Genomic DNA, 25,464 nt, shown 5'->3' on the forward strand with positions numbered 1-25,464 from the left:
CCAAACTAAATTGGTCCATCTACTGAAGGCTCTTTAGGAGAACACTGCTCTTATAACATTTGGGATCCATCCTCAGCAGTTACTTACAGATGATCAAAGGAATAAAGATCACCTTCAAAACAATTCAATTTTCAGAACAGAAAATGGATGGTTATCCTTCTAGTACCAGGTTCCGTTTTACACAGGAAGAAAGTCTTAGTATTTCAGTCACCTAAATTTGAGTGGTTGAGAATTAATGCACTACACGGTTTCTCTGAATTCATTTATTTAGAGATAGCACATAGCCATTCAAAATCTTGGAATACAATACTAACACACAGAATAAGGCTGAGGAATTAAGTTGAATTGTTATATTCCATATACATTAATAAATATTTTAAAAAGCAAATGAATATTTTAAAAGCTTCATTAAGACACAAATGACATATACCAAGTATTAGCATTTCTACATTAATTGTCATAGTGCTTGATTTTCAGGTTGACAGATTATAATAAACCTATATATTTTTTATCACAGGGCAGCAAATACAAAAGCATTTTAAACATCTTTTCAACTACACAGTGTACTGCTTATTCTACAGCATTCCATCACTCTTCTGGCTTCAGATTACAGGTAGAGGGCATGCTGGAAACCAGCAGCCCAAATCACATCAATTATCCACCACTAATGAGGTATAAAATCTATTATACATATATTTTGAATAGAAACTATTTTTGAATGCCAGAAAGAATGCTATTTTTGGCAGACTTGGAATTTCCTAGCTTTGTCACTAATTAGCTGTATAATTGATTGTAGTCTGTGCTTCAATTTCTTCAGTTTAAAATGAGAACACTGGCCCTACATTTCATTTAATACCAATGAAGCCTAGTTTTTGCACTTTCTTTTTGCCCTGTCAAAAGTTTACCACCTGTTTTTCAAAATTAACCTTTAAAGGATTTTAAAACAACTTCCTTCTAACCTATGATTATTTTTTTCAAAACCTTTGTCTAAATCCTTCAGAATTCCTAACATCTCCATTAAATTCATACTTGTGCATGTATTTATCATGATCCAAACAAAGTTCACTTCATAGGCACGAAATACAGTTATCCTACCAGGAGAAGATTTCAGTGTAACTTTCTTCCTGACTTTCTGCCATAAATTTTACTTTCTATGAAGGCTCTGTACCTCAGTCACCATCTACAACCTATACTCATTGTCCAGGGAACACTCCCTACCCTTATCTTTACATGAAGGGGTAAAGATAAGGTTCTTTAGACAAGTGGTATTGAAGCAACTTGTTTCATGTAATTTTAGATTAGCCAAGTTCTCTGCAATGTCTTGTAAATGAAAACATCAAAGATTTCAAAAAGTAATCATAACTTTCCTTTTATACTTCCTAAAGTAGCTTAAGTTCTAACATAGTTTTAAATTCAAAATGCCAAGCACATAGTTTTGCTTTCACTCTATTTCATTAGAACAGAGCAGGGGATAAACCTAACAGTGCTCAACTTTCCTAAGTCACCACTATATTCATAAAACTCACCCCTTCTAATTAAGTCTAACACACTTATCAATGGGATATGCAAGAAAATACTGAATAAAATGTCAGTGGTCAACTCTAATTCATGCCAGACCAGCAGAGGCAGAGTTATGTGGGAAGCATACACACACACACAAACTTTACAAAAGTTTGGAATACTGTTAATTTCAAATATGCAATGATCCAAGTGAGACTTTCATGCCAGAAGCCCCATTCAGTCAAAATCACGATTTGTAAGAACAAGTGGTGCCACCAGTGTCCAAACATAGAGCACGATGCCAATCCAGCTGGAAGAGATCTTCACCCAGACAGCAGTCCACTGACTTTTCATCTCACGAGAAGGCTCATACCTAAAATTTAAAGAGAACAAAATGAAGGGAGTGGGAGTGGGAGTAGATCATCAGTCACCAAGCTATTAAGCTCCATTTGTCAGAAGTGTTCTTTATATACAAGTTATGATAGCAGATACATAGTTGCTGCTTCTAATTTACGCCTTGCTTTCCATACTGCTTTAATGGCTACTATGAAGGTGAAAATTAGTCATTTTCTTTTAAAGAGTAAAGTACACAGGCCTTTCAAGCAGCTCTTTTACATAATACTCAGAGGCTCTTTATATTACTTCTGGCTCAGTAGTTGTTCATTATATGACAGGAAAATGAAATGTGATCTCTGGATATGTTAGTATTACATAAAGGTCTTACCAACCCTATTCTGTTTTAAAGAACATAACCTGCTATTCAAAGTGTATGTAATTCCCTTCTTCTCCCCCTTTCCACTGCCTTCTCAGATTTAAAAGACAGGGAAGAAAATACATCCCAAGAGTAGCTGATTTCTGTGTTAATAAAACAGCAAAAATCTTTTTCGTCTAAAGTCTTAAAATCTCTATTACTTGACAACTACAGCTTATTGTTATTGAGAACTATTTTGACTCTTGATAGCTAGATATGCTGCAGTGTGGAGATTTAAAAACATTCTTTTAAATAAAAAATATCACTAAAGAGGGCTCTCAGAGAAATGAGGCAGAGAATAATGTTTTCTCTACATCTTTTGCTACTGTTGAAAGATTTCTTAAAAATTGGGGATTATGAATTAAAAGCAATTCAAAATAGTTCTGCTCAAGAGATTACTTTCAGTCTTAGGCTAAATCTTTCAGTAATCATTTGGACACAATCAGAATTTTTCCAAAATAAACACTATAAATTGCTGCCTACCTCTTAACAGAAAAAAAATTTATAAATTAGCTTAGAAGTAATACAAAAGCATTCCTGTAAGAAATATCTTGGTTTCATAAAATTTTATTTTTTAAACTCATGATTTTTAACTATTTCAATGTTTCTGTATTTATTGCTAAGGCAGGAAGTAAAATCTGCATTTCTCATACTGATCTTACTATTCATTTTTAAATGAATAAATGAACATTGGAGGATAAAAAGTACTTCATACCACATAGGTTTACAATGGTGTCATGAAAAGCCATCAGAATTCCCCATCCAAAGTTTTCATGAGATATAAGTACCTGTACCAGTTGGTAAGGGTCATCATGATATAAAGTGAAGCCAGGAAAAGCATGAAGTGGAAGAAGGAATAACTGTAAGTGACACCATCCCTTTCATTATCTACAGCTCGGTGAACGTCATCTCCATCCTCCAGTGATCCATCACTTCGGGCTCCACCATCTTCTATTAATGTTGATTCATCACTTGTTAGAGTCAGTTTATTAACCTGACTATTGTTTGAAGTACGGATGCTTCATGAGACAGAGTTGAGGAAAAGAGAAGGAAAAAAGGCATTTTCTTAAACAATTAAGAAATTCTTTAGTTTCCTAACTCTTGTTAGGAAAAAAATAAAAATAAATATATACATATAGTTTTTCTTACCTTGAATAAAACACACACAATAAAAAGAGGATTAGTCCTATAATTCCTTGAGCATGCCACCACTGGACAGACTGCCCTTCCTTTGGGACAGTGTTTGTTGTATTGTAGCCAATTATGCTCAGCAGACTTGGGTTGCAGTTAGTTTCTGTGATGAATTAAGGTCAAATTAAAATGGTAGAATAATGTAAAAAATACTTTTTTTTTTTGAGGGCATACCTGGAATTTTCTAAAATGCTATAATACCCTTGCAAATTCAAAAGGTTTTGCTGGAAAAGAACCTAATATAATGCAACAACAACAACAACAACAACAAAATACCTGAAGATATTTTGTAACAATGAGATCTTTTGATTTCTACAAGGGCTTGGAAAAATTAAATCACTTCATTTTCAACCTTGTGCAGTAATCAAGACAGGTATTATAATCTCCTTATAGATAAGAAAATAGGTGAAATTCAGATGACATCTTTCTAAAGTAAGTAAAATTCTAGGTGAGGTAGGAACAACATCCAGACTTTCTAAAATACAATCCACGAGCTTTTCTACTATATATTCTAAAGTTACAATATTGACTTTCCAAAGGCTTCAATTTGTAAGGGGACATTGTTAAAAAAAGATAGCTTACGCATACTACAGTTTTTAGAATCCTAGGAATACATTGTTGAACTGACTAAGTGAGGCATAGTGACCTAATGTTTTTTCAGTTTCCTTTACTCTTGTGTAAGAAAGAGTTAAAGTAGGGTTGGTAAAGTACTCACTGAAGTGTTCCCAAAATACTGTTTTTCCTCCCATGAAGCCAGATATGTCAATTATTTATGAAAAAATTCTGAAAGCCAATCATATAAGACTGAACTCTAAAGCAAATTACAACTAATTAACTACTTACCTGGAAAAAAACAGTACGGAAGTTTTCTCAACCATAAATATTTTTTTAAAAATCCTACCTTACTCCAACTAGTGATAAAGCACTATAGATTTTGTAAATTCAAGATTCAGATAACTTATTTTATCATATTATTTTTTTGGAAAAGGAAAGGTTTTCTTCCCTTCCTAAAAGAAATAATTAATTTCTCACTAATCTGTTTCCTTTCAAAGAGCATATATTGATTTCTATTTCCATGGAATACAATGTAATTGTATAAAGAAATTCATTACACAGCCAAATTATATTCAATTGCAAGGCAGTCACAGATAAAAAGAATAACAATGTGAAAATATTTTATACTTCACAATTTTGTATGTATTTGAACAGCTTTTTCTTCTTATATATACCTATCTTATGCATTATTGCCAATTAGATATATTTCTTAAGACCTTATAATTTTGTTAGGAAAGGAAGAAACTAAATGAAAAAAAGAGCAATACATTAAAGATGAAAATGGTGTTATTTCCATACTCTTTATTCTTCTAGGAGCTTATTAATTTTTAAACAACTTCATCTCACAATATGACATTTTCAAAATAAAGAAAAAATACAGGACTCACAGAAAAGAAGTAAACTGAGACAAACAAAATATACCTGGTTCATTGGTCATAGCAGACCATGTCAAATACATCGTGTAGACTGTAATCACTGAAGACTGTAACAGACCAGATCTTGGTTGTGATTCCTACAAAGAGAATTAAGGAGCACAGATAAAATATTCTCATGTCATTCAAGATTTATGAAAACTCAGAAATGCAGAGGCTTCAAAAGAACTAAAGATGTAAAGTGCATACCTGGATTTTGGGCAGTATAGACATTACAGAAGCACCAATGCACAGGAGCATATTCACACTGATGAAGGCCTTATTTTCTGAACAGCTGTCTGGATGAGTGTAGTAGACAAAGAACAGGACTATAGCAACTAAAGACAGCAGATAATTCAGAGTTGTAGCTGACAACAAGGCTGTGAAAAAATATAATTGGATAATAATTAGATTGTACCATAAATAATCACTTCATTTTAAAATGTTTTTAAGCAACCACCATTGTCTGCATTCTGTAGGCTACAAATGTAAGGAAGAAAATTAATTCTGAAATTTATAACTGAAGTATTTGATAGTCTTTACACATAGCTCACTATTAGATATATTATCAAGGACAAGAAATCAGTTAACATACTTAAACGATTTTTATGAGTAGTAATATCTTTATTCTAGAGTTTACAAAACACTTTCATGTACATAAGCCATTGTATTAAAATTAAAGAAAAATAACTAGAAGGGGAATATTCCTTAAGGTTTTAAAAGAACCATAATTATTCAGTTAAACAGGGCATTAAGAAACATAAAAGTTTTAGTTTCCCTGTAAATTCTTAAGCCCACAAAACAAGAATGCTTTTTCCCTATTTTAAATACAAAAATCTTTTTAAAGAAGCATATTAAACAAGAGTAAGGCATTACTAATTAGTATAATAATCTAAGTTTCATCTATGTTAATTTTAACATTTACAATACATTTTAATCTTTGTTCTAATAAGTGCTCAATATATATGTATTAATCTGGATTTGCCTCACTGACTGGGGATCCATCCAACAAATATTTATTGAACATCTACAATGTTCCAAGCCTTGGGGCAGAGCAGGGAACAAAATAGACAGCAATCCCTGCATTAGATCTTACATTTAAGAATGTAAGTGAATTTTCCAAACAGTTAAAGGTTATTTCTTTGAGCACCAAACTCTTCAATTTAACCACTATAGTTAACACCATCACCAGCTAGATTTATGTGAGATACATTAGGCCAGGAGATATGTTAGAACCTCAGAAAAATACACATTAGTAGGATCTTTAAAAAAAAATACATTAGGACAGATTAACACTGTGTTCACATTTCCTCAAGGAATCTATCAGAAGGAGGCGAACCACAGTTATGCCTTTTAGATGGGACATTCATGCTCTCAAATTAATTACAGTCCCTAGTAACTTCCCAATGAGGTCTGCTTACCTCATTTTTGTTACTTTTTTGGACCCTGTTAACATCTGGGTTTTTTTGATCTCTGCTACTTAACCACAGGATTTGAGATCTTTGTTTTAAGTAAACATTAATTACATTACTACAGAATCCCCTTCTGCTACTGATACATGTAAAGGCATCCTCTGCACTTACATAAATGTTCTAGATTTGCTTTTTTAGTTTTTCTCTTTACTATCACTGATGAATTAGACCATTGTATGTTTACGAATTTCTAATAGCCCTTTCTTCCCTTTAGTATTTTAATTTACTGTAGGCTAGAAAACTAGGCTGTAAAAAACATATTTAACATAAAATAAATGTGCAATGAAAAAAATTATAAAATGCCCATTTTCAGCTATAGGCTTTGGAACATCTACTTTAGCTAATCAAGGTTCTTTTTGAGTCTCTCCTGGTTCTTGTGTATGTTCATAATTGGCTTGCCAAAAGATTCCTCAACAAATAAAACTGATGATATTATGTGATATGACATCACTCATAAATTTTTATACTAAAATCATCTTCACAGGAAATTAGAACATAAAAATTGTGATTTCTCTATAGTCCACGTATCTGCTCCCACTTTCAAAGTTCAACTATATTGAAAATGTTGTGAAACAAGAGCTTACCTGCATACCAACACCTAGAGTTTCCTTCTTCCATTTTTTCAACCCATGATTCATTCCATGAATGGGCAAAATCAATAAGTAAGACTAACTGTATGAGGATGAAGCAAAAGGCACCTGCCATGCCTACATAAAACCATACTGAAAGAAAAAAGTATACATACAAGTGAGCAGCTGATTCAATTTTTATTGTTTCCTTATCACAATCACAGTACACAAAAGGGAACATAACATTTTATATATACATCTTGATTTTGCCAACCAGGAGAAAATAAAAAACAAAACAAGCATAGTTATAATTCCTAGAAGTCATTATTTCAGATTCCTTATAAGACACCAATATCACACAATTATAAAAAGAAAAAAGGAAAAAGATTTCTTACCAGTTGTAAAAGTTCCTTCTGGAATGAAGAATGCCCCAACAACAATTGCAATTGCTGCAGCAAATTTAAAGAACCAGAATCTAAAACAAAAAGAAACACAATTTTTTGCTAATAAACATTCATTCAACAATTTCACTTATGAAATCCTTTTAAGAGCATCCTAAATAATAGCTACACTTTATATGATTGTTCTATTCTTTTTGAGGATATCCATTTGGAAAATGGAAAGAAAAGATTTATACCACCTGCTTTTAAGACAATTTTAAGAAGAAATATTTAATACCAATTCATTAATGTTAAAATAGTTTTATTTCACAAGTTTATTTTACATAATAGGATATGTGAAAGTGTTATAAAAAAGTATAAGGCACATTGCACAAATACTTAAAAAGACACAAAATAAATACCTCTATTGAAAATAATCTAAATAATAATTAAAAATCATAAAGCTAAATCAACCAATGACAAAAGGGACAAAATAAACAAAATAAAGTCAACCTGTTAAAACATTTTTTTGATTAATATTTATATTCTACTTTCTCAGTCTTTCTGTCATTGGTTACACAGGGTAGTAGATAAGTGCTTCATCACTGAGCTACCTCAGCTCCAGGATGTTTTTTTTTTTTTAAATGGGGGAAAATAAAAACAAAACTCAGAGATAACATTCAAAGTGCCAATACCAGAAGTAGTGCTCTAAATTAAGGGAGACTGTTACGATAAAATGAAGCATGAAATTTCTTTATAGGTTATCCAGTCCAACCATTTAGAAAATCAGTCACCCTGTTTAGGAATAAAGTTTTTCATTTTGTAGTACTGTAGGTCTGGGAACTGAGCTTAGTCTATCCATCAAAAGCTACAATGAGGAATAGTTACCCATTAATAGTTAAAGATGTCAGAAATCCTCTTTTTAGCATAAAGAAAACATTATAAATCAGAGATCATGTCAATAAATGACACAAAGCTATTATTTATGTTTTCCAAGTCCAACATGCTCTAGTAGGGCAAGAATATTTTGTTACCCTGTCATTCACATATAGTCAAAAAAATTCTACAAATTGTGTTAAGCTTACTTCACTGTTTTTTTTTTTTTTTTTAGATAGACTCAAAATTACTGCCAACAGGCTACTCAGACTTTTCTACTGAAGTTTTTAAAAAAACTTACCCATTATGTACTGCGGCTCTAGGATCACTGCTGCTCTTTACTTTGATCATTAGTAAAGAGAGAAGAAGATAGAACATAGCCAGGCCAAAGCACAGACGGTACACAGCTTTATAGCCAACCAGAATATTACACGGGACAACACCTTTCTCATTCTCACAAAATCCAGGAATCTAGAAAATCAAGTTTGTGATCTAAGTTTTTCACCAGTAAGTAAAATGAAAACTTGAGTGTAATCAGTTTAAATAAAAGTTTAGAAAATGAAGTTTGCTTTAATACAATAAATACGTAATCAAGGTAAGTCTGCTAAATTTTAATCAGCTAAAGCAACAAAAAGATAATGTCAGTAAATAATAAACTACCAATGAATGCTAACCCTAAACTGGATGGTTATTTTATTAAGCTTGCAGACTTTAAAACTTGCACTCTTCTGTGATGTCCTGAATTGCATATATAAGAGAAAAAAAATCAATAAAAGTTTAAAGAATCAGAGAGATAACTAAGTCTGTATCTAAGCAGTAAACAACACAATAGTTTTTCAAAGCCAATGCTACTTAAATCCGTTTTCAATTTTTGGTCCCTTATTCTTAAAGTCTATTTTTGATAATGACTAGTTTTGGCTTGATGACATAATTAAGTGATGGTGGTTTTATTTTTTAACTTAGAATCTTGAAAATCCTGGTGATCATCTTAGAGAGTCACACTGAAATCAGAGTGCAAAAAAAAATATTTTTAAATGAAGTAATTGTCAGTAGTGGTCAGAACTACATATACTCTTTACACATACTAGAATGAATTATTTCCTCAAGGCAATGTTAAAGTTATGCTAAAATACAACTAATTTGCTTTTTAAAAACCAATAACTTATATTTAGGCTAATGTAGGTCTTAAGTCCTTTTACTAGTCTATAAGTCTCACTTAAATCCTACCTAACAACCAGTCAAAATCCACAGCAGTATTTACATACACATACTCACTTGTTATTAGCATCCTTAATTATTCCATTCCTTTATATGCCTGCATCATACCATTTTTCCAATTTCTAGCATTAAACTAATCCAACCATCTATATCTATCAGTTTAAGCTGGTTCAGTAACAAACAACCCCCAAGTCTTAAAAGAGGATTAAAACAGACAAGGTATATACTTCTTGATCATCCTACATATATATCACTCATCCTGAGTAGTCACTCCAGAATCCAGGCTGGTAGAGAAGCCACCATCTCAAATGATGCCCCAGTTGTGACAGAAAGACAAGCAAGTAAAGGTTGATGTGTATGATTTCACTCACAATTCACTGGCCACAAGTCACTGGCCAGAACTAGTCACAAGTAGGCCAGGTGTAAATTTGCCAAGACTGCTATGACAAATAGCACACAACTGATTGGCTTGAACAGGAATTTACTCTCTCACAGTTTTGGAGAGGCTAGAAAGGTACTGCCTGGGCTTGCTTTCTCTTGGACTCTGTAGCATTCCAGCAATCCGCCGTCACATGATCTCTCTCCCTTTGCCTGATCCTCTGATTTCTGCTGACTCTGGCTTCTATTGTGTCTGAATTCCCTCTGCCTCATAAGGACTCCAGCTCCATGGATGAAGGCCCACCCTGATTCACTTTGACCTCATAGGATCCCTTTGTAGATCCTGTTCGTGAGTGAGTCCACACTGTAATGAATAATAACATCTTTAAAGATCCTATTTACAAATCAGGTCACACCTACAGAAACTCAGACTAAGATTTGAATGTGTCTTTATAGAGGAAATGACATGTCTCCAATAACAGGGAATGCAATTCTGTGATGACTTCAGAAAGCAGAGCATATAAATATATGATGATAAGAACTAATGTCTACCAATAACAGCATTCGTAACTATGGTTAACTGAATCCATGACAAAACCACGATAACACCTCTTGGTATGTCTTTTGCTTTTGGTAACTAGTACTCATTGAATATCTACTATATGTCAAGAATCATTTTAACTGCTTTGACATCATCATAATCTCACTCCCCCAACTTTTACCATTATTCCCTACCCTGAAGCCAACCCCAAGCAGATGACTATACTTTCTATTTTATTAAGACTGAGATTATGTGACTGACATAAATATGCTCTTACATCCTCGCATTCTCTGTATTATCATTTATCTTTTCTTGAAGGAAAGCTAATTTCTAAAACTTTTTCTCCTGATCAACTTCTCTTGCTCACAGATTAGCTTTCATATTTTTCTTCCTCTAAAATCCTTTCCTTAAGCCAGTTTCCCTCTAAAGCTACTATCTTCAGTACAAAACTCCTCATATTAGCAGTTTAGAGCCTTTGGATACACTTCGTGGCCACGTGAATTCCTCTCTTCCCTGTCCTTCCTTCTTCCTCCACTCCTTCATCTCCAGAACTCTGAAGAATCCAGGTCACTAACACTGATACTGTCCTGTCATTCTTTTTTTTTTTTTTTTAAAGATTTCTTTCTTTCTTTCTTTCTCTCCCCTTCCCCCCACCCCAGTTGTCTGTTCTGTATCTATTTGCTGTGTCTTCTTTGTCCATTTCTGTTGTCGTCAGCGGCACGGGAATCTGTGTTTCGTTTTGTTGTGTCATCTTGTTGTGTCAGCTCTCCGTATGTGTGGCACCATTCCTGGGCAGGCTGCACTTTCTTTCACACTGGGTGGCTCTCCTTATGGGGTGCACTCCCTGCGTGTGGGGCACCCCTGCGCGGGGACACCCCTGCATGGCAGGGCACTCCTTGAGCGCATCAGCACTGCGGATGAGCCAGCTCCACACGGGTCAAGGAGGCCCGGGGTTTGAACTGCGGACCTCCCATGTGGTAGACGGATGCCCTAACCAGTAGGCCAAGTCTGCCGCCCGTGTCCTGTCATTCTTAACACTCTCTTCACCTAAAGCCTGTCCAACAATACATTTTCTTGATTCTCCTTTTCTCATTGTTCCTTCAGAGGTTTACCTCTTTCTACCAACTCCTTAAGTAAGAGATTTTGTCAAAGTTCTAGCTCTGCTTACCCTGAATGGTCCCTTCAGCATACATTCCCCCATTGTTTCAACCTTCAAATTTTCATGTATACAATCCTCAAAACAAAATCTCTCTTATTTCTTGAGTTATACACCTACATTTTCTACTTCCCCTTGAACACTCATACATGTATGCGATACAGTACTTCCAGGTCAATTACAAACCCCTTCTCCTTTCACTCCCCCAACTCCCTGAAAAAATATAAACCCCATAAACAAAATACCACCTTTCTTAATTTTCTTTCTGGATTAACAGCAACACTTTCCTCTCAGTTGTCTAGGATCAGAACATGGTTAATATTTATGATTCCATCACTGTCAACATTTATAAATGCAAGGCACAAACAGCTCTATGTCCAGAAGGTCTACTTCAGGCCCTCTATACTCTTTGCTTATGCCACTGCAATAGCCCCCACACTTATCTCCTTGACTTCCAGTCTTTATTACCAGATTATTCTTCCTAAAGCACAGATATTATGTTCAAAAAGCTCTAATAAATAAACAAAAATGCTCTGATAGCTCCCAAGTATCTAAAGAAAATCCTCAAGCAAGACATTTAAGACCCTCCACAATCTGATCCATTCCTAACTTTCCAGCTTTATCCCATTGTGTGTCCTTTTTTTTTTAGGAGGTACTGGGGCTGAACTCAGGACCTCCTACATGTGAAGCAGGCGTTCAACCACTGTGCTGCACCACTCCCTGTCCTTATTACTTAATCTATGCATTTAAAAGTCCTACTCATTCTTAGATTGACCCTTTCTTCAAGAGGCCCACTGATGTTCTGACATTTTCCCAGGTAAAACTGTTTATTTCCTTGTACTAAACAGAGTATTTTCTGTATTCCCACCACAAAACGAAACAAGCTGCCTTACCGTTTTTGTCTGCTTTCACTAAAAGACTGTGAATGGCTAAAATTGTGATCACATATGCTCTTAACTCTATATATATGCCATGTACACATATTCTATTTCCAAAATACAAAAATCAGATTTATGCATATATATCCTACAGCTTCAGCTCATCAATAAATAAGAAAAAAGACTAACCTTATTCAGTTGTTCTTCCATTCCTGGTATCAACATTACACAAGCTACACAAACACCAACAAGCAAGAAAAGTGCATAGATCAATCTAGTTACAGTGGAGTTGTTTCCACTAGGACAACATCGGCATAGCAAACATGGGGCACTGCCACACAAACATGGTATCTGAGAAAAAAAATAGTATTGAAATCAGTAGAGTTTATGATATAATACAATGAGAATTTACATTCTACCTGTTCAGAAAAGAAAAAAAAAGACTTAAGTTAAAGTAAATACCAGGGGACAAAAGGTATTTGGTTTTTACATGCATTATCTCCAAACTATAAAACCTAGTAACGTGTGGGTAAAGATGGAGCAAATTCAAACAAAGAAGCCATTTCCCTCTATATCAACTGAAATGAATAAACTTAGTTAAAACAACAAAAGCAAAAGAAATCACCTGCAGCAAAAGAAATTTAGAAAAGAAATAAAAATATTCATGAATAGCATCGCTAAGACCAAATCCAGCCTATACCCATCAGCCCCCAGCATACAGTTGAGTCCCACAAAAACTTGAGAATTCTCAAATACCCACAAAGAAAAAAAGAAGTGAATTGTTATTCTTATCTCTTCCCTTTTCTAATGGGGTGGTAGTAATAGTGGAAACTAGTACAAGAATAGCTGAACACTGGTGCTGACTTTTTCCAAAGGAGTTTCACATAAACTAGTAGTATACTCCAGGGGAACAGGGTCTCTCTCTGGTGAACACTGGTACAGGGATATTACAATATTCTTCTCAGGAGGAATGCACATAACTTGAGCTGAGCTCTTCCATTTCTTCAACAGGCTAGGATAGTCCACCTTAGAACTACAGCTCTAGGGGAAAAGAGTCTCAGATTCTGTGGGAAGGGCATATTAATGGAAAAAAAGATAAACCATAGCAACCAATATAAGGTAGAGACAGACCTGCATGGCCTTTATTAAACCATAATATTAATAAATGTCACAGCAACTATGCAAACATACTCTAGCAAAAAATAACACAACCCCTCAAAAAGTATGGGGAAAAAAGGAGAAGATATTTGAAAAATCCAGTCTAGTCTGAAATAAAACCTGAGGATATGCCCCACAAGTGCTTTATTTGTGCTAAAGGAAAATAAAAAGAAAATAAAAAAGATAAAAAATGAAATGATAAAAGAACAAAACAAGATAGAAAATGGGATTATAGGACTAAAGAAAGAATTGAGAAGAAGAACAAACCTAAAGAACTAATTAATAAATTAGTAAGGAACAAAGCAGACAAGACTAAAAATAAAATTGACAGAAAAAGGCTTGAAATAATTACCATAAATTCAGACCAAGATGGACTACATGACCAAACTTAACCTCCTGCCTTAAACAACGAAAAACAAAGGAAAATATATATGAAACAATGGTTTTTCAGCAATGAATGGCAGGTAATACATGGCAATGACCTCTGAGAGAGAGACGAAAAATATAAGCTCTATGACTGACCCATCTTTCTCCTCAGAGAATTTCCAATACAGAGAAGGTATTTCAAGAGCCTGGCAATCTCTATGAATTGAAGAGATGGAGTGGAATGTTTGGGGAGATGGAAACAGCTGGAGTTCATAGGGCACAATCCTAGAGAGGAGAAAACTATACACAGTTCTGCAAATATGCAGAGTTCAACTTGAATCAGCAGATATTTGAATAAATTAATCAATACTGGGAAAATCTGGTATTCCCACTAGCCAGAGTGGAAAAACTTTCATAAGTTTCATAAGTTTTAATGAATGTACTAGACGACAGCAACAGAAATAATCCAAAATGAGAGAGAGATAAAAAGACTGAGGGGGGAAAAAGTGGAAAATCAGTGTGTTGTGGGACACCTTTTTAAAAAAGCCTAATATAAGTGAGATGGAGTCCCTGCAGTAAAGAAGGGAAAGGAGGATCCTTTTGAGGAAACAATCCACAATTTCCCCAAATTTGATGAAAACTATGAACTCATAGATTCAAGAAACTCAATGAAGCCCTAATAAAATAAATATGACAAAATGTACACCAGGTCAAGTCATAACTGTATTGCTTAAAAACAAGGATAAATGGGAAAATCGTAAAAGCCAAGAGTAAAAAAGATGCATTACATACAGAAGACAGCTGACTTTTAGTCAGAAACAGTACAAGCCAAAAATCAGTATAGAAAGAAATAAAAAAGTGTCAATATTAGAAATCTACACAAACATCTTTCAAAAATGAAGGAAAAATATTGACTTTACAGACACAGAAAACAAAGGAATCCAGACTTAGTAGGCTAAATCATTAGAAAAGCTGGAAGAAGAAAATTATACCAGAAGGAAGTCTGGATCTACCATACAAAGGAATGAAGAATTGGTAAACAGGAATGGTAAATATATTTTTCTTACTTAATAAAATTACTTTAAAACATAACTTTTAAGGCAAAAATAACACCAGCATATTGTGGGGTTTTCAAACAAAAGTAAAGTAAACTGTATGACAACTATTGTCACTGCACAGAAGCTGGGAGAGGAAATTCAACTAAATATTGTTAAAGCTTTTAAATTATAAACAAAATGGTATGATGACACGTGAAGGTACACTGTGATTAATAAAGATGGATGCTGTAAACACTAAAGGAGCCCATAAAAAAACACAACGAAAAACAAACAACAAAACCAAAGAGGTACTGCTACTAAGCCAAAGGAGATAAAACAGAACCTTAAAAATGACCAATTAATCCAAAATAAGGCAAAAAAAAAAAAAAAAAAAAGTAGGGAAAGGAGAATGAAGAACAGATAAGACAAACAGAAAACAAATAAAAGATGTTAGATTTAAACCTAAATATTATCAATGATCACATTAAATGTAAATGGTTTGAACACCTCCATTAAAGGCAGAAATGATCACTTTGGACAAGAAAAAGATCCAACTATATCTTTCCCACAAGAAACCCAGTTAAACACAAAGACACAAATAGGTTAAAAGTAAAAGGATGAAAAAATATATACCATATTATGGTACTATAAGATAAAGCAGATTTCAGAACAAAGAATCTTGCCAGAGATGAAGAGAGTCATTTCATAAAGAAAAAAGGTCAATTTACAAGGGACATAACAATCCTAAATATTTATGCACCTAATAATAAAACTTCAAAATACATGAGGCAAAAGTAAATACAACTTTAAGGATACAAACAAATCCGCATTTATGCTTGATTTCAATAACCCTTTCTCATTAAATTGAAAAAGAACAAAGAATCAGTAAAGCTGTAGAATATTTGAACAAAACTATCAACCAAACTGGCATTTAGGGAACACTCCATCTAATAAGAGCAGTGTATAGATTATTTCAAGAACAAATGAAACACGCACCAAAACAGACTATATTCTAGGTCATAAAACATTTCTCAATAAACAGAAAATGATTAGTGTCATACAAAGTGTATTTTCTGACCACAACAGGATAAAATTAGATGTCAATAACAGAAAGATATCTGGAAACTCAGTAACCCACAGACCAATCCCACAGATCAATCAATGATATAAAAAAGGAAATTAGAATTTGAATGCAATAAAAATAAAAATATAACACATCAAAATTGTGGAATAAAGCTATAAAAAAGCAGAGATTAAAGGGAAATTCATAATATTTAGAGGCATGCCCCAGATGATCTCCCTCCAGTATAACCCCCCATCAACAACCTGCACCAATGTTCCTCCCCTGCCACAGGTGTGATCCTTCTGTGACCTAAAACCTTTCCAAAGATGAAGCAAGGATAATAACCAAATTTTTAAAAAATGAAGTAAGACAATTAAAAACACTGAAGGGCTACATCAGAAAAAAAATAAAAGTTTCAAATCAATGATCTAAACTTCCACCTAAGAATTATTAAAAGAAAAAATTAAACCCCAAATAGGCAGAATAAGGAAAACAATACAGAGGAGAAATCGATTACATAGAAAACAGAAAAATGAAAGAGGAAAATCAGTGAAACCAAAAGCTTGTTCTTTTGGAAGATCATCACAGTGAAGAAACCTCTAGCCAGAATGATCAGGAAAAAAAAGAGAGAGAGAGAGTGAGAAAAAGGATACAAACCACCAACATCAGTAATTAGATGGAATCACTACACATCCTACAGACATAAAAGAAATAAAAGAGCCAATTATGGATAACTTTCTGTCACTATATTAAAAACTTAGATAAAATGGACAAATGTCATGAAAGACCCAAACTAGTAAAGGACTTGAATTTGTAGTTAAAAACCTTCTGAGGCCCAAGTGGCTTGACTTATAAATTCTACACTAGGAACAATAATACCAATTCTATAAAAACTCTTCCAAAATCTGAAGAGGCAGGACCACTTCCCAAGTCTTCTTTGCATGATGCCAGCATAAAACCAAACTCATTCAGATAAATGTTAAGACCGTATCTCTCATGAACAGAGACATAAAAATTCTTAATAGAATTTTAGCAAGTTGACACCAATAATATATACAATATATAACCAAGTATATGACCAAGTGGGATTTAATTCAGGAAAGCAAGGCTAGTCTGATACTGAAAATCAATTAAATTCACCTTATCAGTAGACTAAAGAAGAAAAACCATTATGATCATCATTCTTCTCAATAGGTACAGAAAAAAACAACTGGATAAAATTCAATATCATTTCATGATAAATACTCTCAGCAAACAAGGAAAAGAACATACTCAAATTAATAAAGCGCATCTATAAAAAAAATCCACAGCTGGTATTCATGTTTAACAACAAAAGTCTGAATGCTTTCCCCCTACAATTCCAAATAAAACAAGGGTATCTGCTCTCACTCATCCAACATCATGTTGGATGTCCTAGGCAATACAATGAGGGAGAGAGGGAAGACAAATTGGAAAGGAAGAAATAAAACTGTCTCTATACATATGTGACATAATTGTCTAAACAGAAAATCTCAAAGATCTACAAAATGCTACTAGAACTAACAAGCGTGTTGAGTAAGGTCAGAGGGTACAAGATATCCAACAATGAAAACTATAAAACACTGATGAAAGAAATGAAAGTTCTAAATAAATGGCAAAATGTATTGGGCATGACCATGGAGAGGATATTGTTAAGATGTCAATTCTCCCCAAACTGCTTAACAGATTCAACCAAACTGCAATCACCGGTCTGGCAGAAGTTTTAGAGAAATAAAGCAGTTGCTTCTACAAATTATATGGAAAGACACAGGAAAAGAAAGAAAAGGAAAAGAAGAGCGGAAAAAAAGAAAGAAAAGGAGAAAGAAGAAAGAAATTATAAGACTCATAATACCTGATTTCTAAAGTTACAATAAGCAAAACAGTGATACAGGCAAATAACAGGCATACAGATAAAAGGAACAGAATAGAGTTCAGAAATAGACTTACACGAATAAGTTCAAATGATTTGACAAAGGACCCAAAATAAATCAATATAGAAAGTACAATCTTTTTAAACAAATGGTGCTAAAATAACTAGATATCCATACATATTTGTAAAAGCTGAACCTAGAGCTATAATCAAACCATATGTGAAATGAAGTTGAGGTTTCTTAGATATAATATGTAAAGCACAACCTCCAAAAAAGAAAAATTGATTAACTGGGCCTCATCAAAATGAATGCTCTTCAAAAGATACTGTTCTAAAAGTATGAAAAGACAAGCCACAAATTTAAAGAAAATATTTGCAAATCATGGTAAAACATTTGTATCTAGACTCTTCAAGGAATTCTTAATAAAACAAACAATTAAACAATTAAAATAAAACAAACAATTAAAAAATAGCCAAAATATTTGAGAACATACATTTTGCCCAAGAAGATATATAGATGGCAAATATATACATGGAAAACGCTCAGTGAGTAGTTATTAGACAAGTGCAAATTAAATCCACAATGAGATATCAGTGCACACATATTACAATGGCTAAAATCAAATCAAATACACTGACCATACCAAAGCAGTGATGAGAATACTGGGTAACCAGAACTTTTACTCTGCTGATGAGAATGCAAAATGGTACAGATACTTTGGAAAACACTGTCAGCTTCTTATGAAGTTAAACATACACTTACCATATGACCCAGCAATTCCACTCCTAGATATTTACCCAAGTGAAATACAAACTCAGTCATACAAAAACCTATATGTGTATGCTAATAGTGGTTTTACTTGTAATCATCAAAACATGGAAATGTCTCAGCTAGTAAATGGATAAACAAGCTCTGGAATACAACAATAAAAAGAAACAAACTACTAATAGACAAAACAACATAGATGTATCTCTCTAATGAATTACCCTAAGAAAAAGAAGCCAGACTCAAAACCTAAATGACTCCATTTTTATGACATTCTGGAAAAGGCAAAATTTTAAGGTATACAAGGGGAGCCAGGAATTTTGCTGTATGTAACTCATACCTTAATTTTAAAAGTCAAAAAAGAATACAGAAGAAAAAAATAACATGGAAGGAAAACAAAGACAATTAAAACGGTAACTGGTGTCCTTAAAATAGGGAACACTCTAAATAAAACAAAAGAGCATTCAAAGATACAAGATAAAGAACTAAATATGTAGCTCAAAAGAAAGTGATTAAGATTTAAGCTCAGGCATATCCTGGTTAAGTTACTTAATTTCAAAGATAAATAAAAAATCTTCAGATATTCATGCAGAAGAAATAAGTTACTTGTATATGTGTGGGGTGTGGTGGAGGAGTGACATCAGGCTGATGTAAGTAAGATAGAGCACAATGGGGAAAAGGCTGCAAAATCCTGAAGTAATATGTATACTATAGGTAAACCTTGGAGAGATACTGTGGGTTCAGTTTCAGACTATTGCAATAAAGCAAATATCGCAATAAAGCAAGTCACATGAATTTTTTGGTTTTGCAGTGCATAGAAAAGTTATGTTTACAATAAGACTGTAGTTTATTAAATGTGCAATAGCATGCCTATAAAAACAATGTACACATCTTAATTCATAATAATGTAACCTATGCTTTCTTTCATATTCTTTCATATATCAGAAGTTTTCTACAAGTATTTATAATTTAAAACAAAATTTTTAAAAATTAGATAAAGCGGGCAGAAACTTAAGCAAATGAAAAATGTTTTCTTAAATTTTTAAAAAATTCTGGCTTAACTGATCTAACAATTTTTAAATGAAGTGCCATTTTTGAAAAATTTGAATAAATTTGCCAAATTCTCTTAAAGTAAATGAGAATACTGCTTGTTAAGGATATAAAAGAGGGAACCCTCATCCACTGCTGGTGAGAACGTAGAATGGTATAATCATTGTGGAGGATGATTTGTCAGTTCCTCAGAAGCTAACTACAGAACTGCCATATGATCCAGCAATCCCACTGCTGGGTATATACCCAGAATTGAAAGCAGGGACATGAAAAGATATATGCACACCAATGTCCATAGCACCATTATTCACTATTGCCAAAGGTTGGAAGCAACCCAAGTGTCCATCAACAGATGAATGGATAAGCAAAATGTGGTATATACATACAATAGATTACTCAGCTGTAAGAAGGAATGAAGTATTGGAACATGCAACATGGATGAATCTTGAAGACCTTATGTTAAGTAAGCCTGTCACTAAAGGACAAATATTGCATGATCACTGATATGACATAAGCATACTGAGCAGACTCACAAAGCCTCCAAGATAGGTAATTGGGAGATAGAAAGGGAGTAGAGTTGTGATGAGCCCATGCCCAATGTAGGCAAAACCCACGATAAGGTGGAAGGGAGTGGTTTGGCAGTGGATGAGGGAAATGGTTGTACAGTGATGTGACTGGGTTCGATGGTGCTGGAATGTGAGAGTGAACACAGTGAGGGGGTTGGGTTAGACTGTCCCAGAAACTGGGGGGAGGGCTGGAGGAAGGAACAGTAAACTCTGGGGATTTGTAGGTCTGTAGTTGAAACTACAATGGTGGGAATGTTCTCTCGGCAAATATAGCAGGGGAAGGTCACTGGTGCAGGGCATTGGTGGTGGGGGGATATGTGAGAAAGGGTGTACCAGGGACATCCTTCTATGGAATATGAATGTATTCATCTTGTCAAAGGCTGTCATCTCAGTAGGTGGAGACCCACAATAAACAAGAAAATACTAAACTCCCATCCTGGAGAGTCCTGCCATATTCTCAAAGAAAGGGGCAAGAATGTCAGAAGTACATAGGCAGTGCCTAATAAAAGAAAACAGGCCAGTATATGTTCAGCCCTCAATACTAATGCATGTAGCTATGAACCTTATTCTTTAAAAACTGAAGCTCAGTGGTTGCCATAGCTTCCAGGGGAGGGGAAGGGAAGAATGGGTGGAGCAAAGGGCATTCTGGGAGCACTGGAATTGTTCCACATTATCTTGTATTGATGGATATAGACCATTATACATTTTGTCTGAATCTATAAAAGTGTACAGTGCAAAATTGCAAAATGTAAACTATAATGTAAACTACTGACCATGATTAATAGCAATGTTTCAATATTTGTTCACGTGTGTGTTGGGTGGGGTAAATCATCTCATATGTCACGTGACTTTTCTGTAACCTAAGGCTTCTTGGAAAATAAAGGGAAAAAAAAAAAGACACTGGAGGAACAGAGAAGAAATTGTCAATACACATAAAAGAGAACGGATTTTATGGTGACAAAAGGAACAAAGCAAAAAAACAATTATTTATTTTAAAATTTTTTCATTATTTTTTGGCTTTGTTTTGGGAGATGCTCTAGTTACAGAAGGGTTGCAACTGTGGCAGGGGAAGAATACCAGTGCAGGGTGTCAGTGGTGGGGGGATGTGTGGGAGGGGTGGACCTAGAACATGTCTCTATGGAAAATGAATGTGTTCAAGTGGTCATGGGCTGTTGTCTTGGTGGATAGTGAACCCACACAATAACTTATGGAATATTGAATTCCCATCCCGGGGAGTACTGCTACATTCTCTAATGGCAAGAACCTCTAAAGTACATGGACAGCGCTTAGTGAAGGAGGACGGATGAATACTCCAAGACCTAATGGTAGATTACAGAAATATACTCTACCATGATTCAAGTGGTGGTTATTTGACAGTAGACCTTTGTAAAATCTCACTGAATTGTACATGTAAAATTGGTAGGGGGATAAGTAAATTATACTTCAATAAAGCTGATTTTTGAAAAAAGAAAAAAACCCAGAATATTGAAGATATGGATTTGTCTATCAAAAGGCTTATTTTCTTTCATATTGTTATTCACTTGCATTGACACTGAAAAATTCAGGGGAAAAAGAGACAGAGCAAAAGGAAAAAAAGGGGGAAAGATGACCCAAATTGCATGTATAAAATCAATTCCTAGGGAAGCAGATGTGGCTCAACTGATAGAGCGTCCACCTACCATACAGGAAGTCAAGGGTTCAAACCTAGGGCCTCCTGGCCCATGTCATGAGCTGGCCCATGTGCAGTGCTGTGGCAAGCAAGGAGTGTGACCTGCACAAAAAAAGCACAGCCTACCCAGGAGTGGTGCTGCACACATGGACAGCTGAGGCAGCAAGATGACACAACAAAAAGAGACAGATTCCCAGTGCCACAAGGGGGAAGAGTGGTGGTGGTGGTGGTGGTGGTGTGTGTGTGTGTAAGGGGGGAAGGGAAAGAAATAAACAAAAAATAAATCTAAAAAAAAAATAAATCAATTCCTAAATTGGACACAATGACCTAGAGCAGTGATGAGCATCTTGGGCCTCCTTGCTTCTCTTTCTGCCAGCGATCTAATTATTGGAAGATAAAAAAAAGTTGCCTCCTACTTGCTACCTTTCCAGTATATCTGATATTTAAACATTGTCTAATAAGCAGTAACAATTTTATCACTGACATATTTCTAGTCAATACAGATGGTGATCAAAGTTGTAAGAATAGTATTAAGACTATAATTTCCCCCATTTTAAGTTCATTTAAGCTACCTTTGTTTTGCTTTAAAACACAATATGCATATTTTTAAAAATCCTTAAAACATTTTTTATTTTACTATAATTGTCCCTGAGGTAAAAAAGGTTGCTTATCACTAATCTGGATACTGACAACAAAATGAAAAATGTTTATACCTCCTCTTAAAACTCTGCGAATTATATGTCAACTTCATAAGTGGACAAAATATGACAGTAAAATTTAAATTATACATATTCCAGGAAAAAAAAATAAACACAATCTAATGACAATCATTTATTATTTTGCAATAGTTTTATATCTGCTAACACTAAATGTCTCCTTTGACACAACAGTCAACAGAAAAACCTATTTGACTATTTATTCTATTCAAGCAAGCGCTCTATTATTTTTATATAAAAGATGGCAGGTTTCCATCGCCAGGGGCAAGAGTACAATATAACTAAGCCTGGGGTTGGGAAGAACAACATGCACTTACTATCTTATTAGAATTTAACATTTATTGTGCAAGTCACATCAAAACCTTTTTAAAAGAGGTGGGACAAGTAAAATAAATATGCCAGTTAATCATTATTTGGGCAATCAAAAACTCAATTGTTAGATGTAGAATTTAGAAATCACAGATTACTTAACTCAAAATTTTAAAATACTTTTATTCTATAAGGCCGATGTTTTTCCTATTTTTTTTTGGAGAAGGGATGGTATCCCCCTACAAATTAAACTGAAGCTTACTTGTGTCACCCAGAATAAGAAATCATGCCACTATGATGAAAATGGTCCCACTGATACAACATGGTATATAATAAAAATGCAACATCTGCCTAATTTAGCATGAAATTTCAAATTATACATGCATGCTCTCTTTCGAAAGACAGTATATTCGATATCACTGAACTGACCAGGAACATTAATTATTGAGCAGTACAGTAAAATTCCTTTATATCTTTAAGGGATCTAGCTGCAGACCTAGGACTATTTACTTCAAAACCAATACATCAGTGTTACTGCCAGGCTGTCCCACATAGCGAATAAACGAAAACTGCTAGCACTTTAATTAGTCTGCGCGACAGAACAAAGAGTCCGACATGCCTCCAGGGATGACAGTGCTGCAGTCTGAGGCCGCAGGGAAGAGGTGACGAGAAGATATGGGGTACCACAGAAAGAACTGAGCCGAAGATCTTTGTAGAAATGGCCGAGGCACACACAAGAGAAAACAAAAAGGGGCCTTGGAAGAATAATAAGCACCTCTTACGAAGGAGGGATGAAGGAAGGATGCTCCGGGTCTCTTCTTCACCTCTTGCATCGGAGTCTTACCAAACCCACTGCACCTGATCACCACCCTAGCCAGTTCTCCGCAAGACCGAGAGCCCCGAAACGGCGTCGGAGTGGCCAGGGGAGATGGGGGAAAAAAGGGGAACAGAAGGCACTTCCCATTGGGTGGGGCTACAACGCTCGCGCCGGGCCTCACCCTGCCCGGCTCGCGCCCTTTCTCTTTCTCCTTTCACGCCGAATCCCCGTTGGTCGCAAGAAGGTAACTTACCCAGCTCGCCACGGAACAGAGTCCCAGGACACTCCCCATCTTCCAGACGTCGCAGGAGCAGGAGGCCCCAACAAGATGGAGACGGCGCCTTTCTTGCCTTGCGAGGCTTATTTACCATCCGCAAGCCACTTCCGGCGCAGAGCCTGCCCCGCCCCTCAGTCGCACGTCACTTCCTTCGAGGCCTGGGAGCCGGCCTGGTGGGCGACAGTCCGTCGCTGAGGTTGCTTTTGCGCGCTCGGGACGGCGGAGCGGGGTTGCTCCAGGGGGAAAGGAGACAGCCTGGTCCAGAGCGTCCGGCTGCTGTAGGACTGGCTTCGGTTTGCCAAACTAAGTAAACGATCAGAGCAAAACTCATACTATGTGCTTGAATTGGGGCGTCAGTAGAGCGGAGTTGGGGGTTGGCATTTTGCCCAACGCCACCAGAGGAACCTCCTCTCTTATTGCTTTCTTTTTCCTGAAGTTCATCCAACCCATCTACTCCACTTAATTCCCATTGTACCCCCTCTTCTCCCCTCCCCCCATCTTTTCCATATATTTATTTTTCAACTTATATTTGCAGCTTATTCCTACAGCCCGCTGACGGGACCAGTTTTATTAGTAAAATTTCTAGTCATGTGGGTGCTTTTATTTCTCTGGGTCACTTGTGTTTGATAATGACGTATATTTTAATTTCTCTTCCTGTTAAGATGTTGCAAGAAGTTTGCACAGTCAAAATTTTAAAGTAGGTAAGAAATCATGCTAATTACAAGAACTCAAACGTGGATTTTATTAAATGTTCTCATCTGTAGAGACATTTGGAACCCTTATTAAGTGATAGTGGACATCTGCGAGGATTATGTTCACGTAGAAGTTCTTATTTTTATAATGAGCTGCTCCTGAATACAATATCATTGACATTAATACCAAGAAGTGCCCTGTAAAATCTACAAAAGTTGGATGGGTAAAGGTGCTTAACATCTAGGCAACTGGGAAGACAAAAACCATTAACTGATAGGGAGTAAAAGAGAAGGAATTGGATTGGATAAATATAATGGGTTTAGGAATGAACATACAATGAAATATTATTCAGCCATAAAAAGCAACTGATGGGTGCTACATTATTGGTGAATATTATTCAGCCATAAAAAGCAACTGATGGGTGCTACATTATTGGTGAATGTGAAAAACATGCTGAGTGAAAAAGGTCAGACAAAAGGTCACATGTCATGTGACTCCATTTATATGAAATATCCAAAATAGGTGTTTCCATAGACACATTACAGATTGGTGGTTGCTAGGTGCTGAGGAAGGAGAAAGTGAGGAGCAACTGCTTAATGGGTATAGGGGGCATTTCCTTTTGGGATGATGAAATGTTTTGAAACTAGATAGAGATGGTGGTTACACAACATTGTGAACTAAATGCCACTGAGTTGTTCACTTTAAAATTTAAT

General features: G+C 35.1%; 1 protein-coding gene across 1 annotated transcript; it reads right to left on the reverse strand.

Annotated features, from left to right (window-relative positions):
- Window positions 1-248: 248 nt before the first annotated feature.
- Window positions 249-24,539, reverse strand: SERINC1 (serine incorporator 1). Its single transcript, XM_004469072.4, has 10 exons — window positions 24,035-24,539; window positions 12,566-12,727; window positions 8,507-8,676; window positions 7,345-7,424; window positions 6,965-7,102; window positions 5,119-5,288; window positions 4,919-5,009; window positions 3,401-3,545; window positions 3,040-3,270; window positions 249-1,873 (listed from the first exon to the last, which is right to left on the reverse strand). Exons 1-10 carry the CDS (start codon window positions 24,071-24,073, stop codon window positions 1,738-1,740), a joined length of 1,362 nt encoding a protein of 453 aa, XP_004469129.2. The 5' UTR covers window positions 24,074-24,539; the 3' UTR covers window positions 249-1,737.
- Window positions 24,540-25,464: the final 925 nt, after the last annotated feature.

This window comes from Dasypus novemcinctus, chromosome 11 (genome assembly GCF_030445035.2).
Source record: "Dasypus novemcinctus isolate mDasNov1 chromosome 11, mDasNov1.1.hap2, whole genome shotgun sequence".
Classification (NCBI taxonomy): Eukaryota; Metazoa; Chordata; class Mammalia; order Cingulata; family Dasypodidae; genus Dasypus; species Dasypus novemcinctus.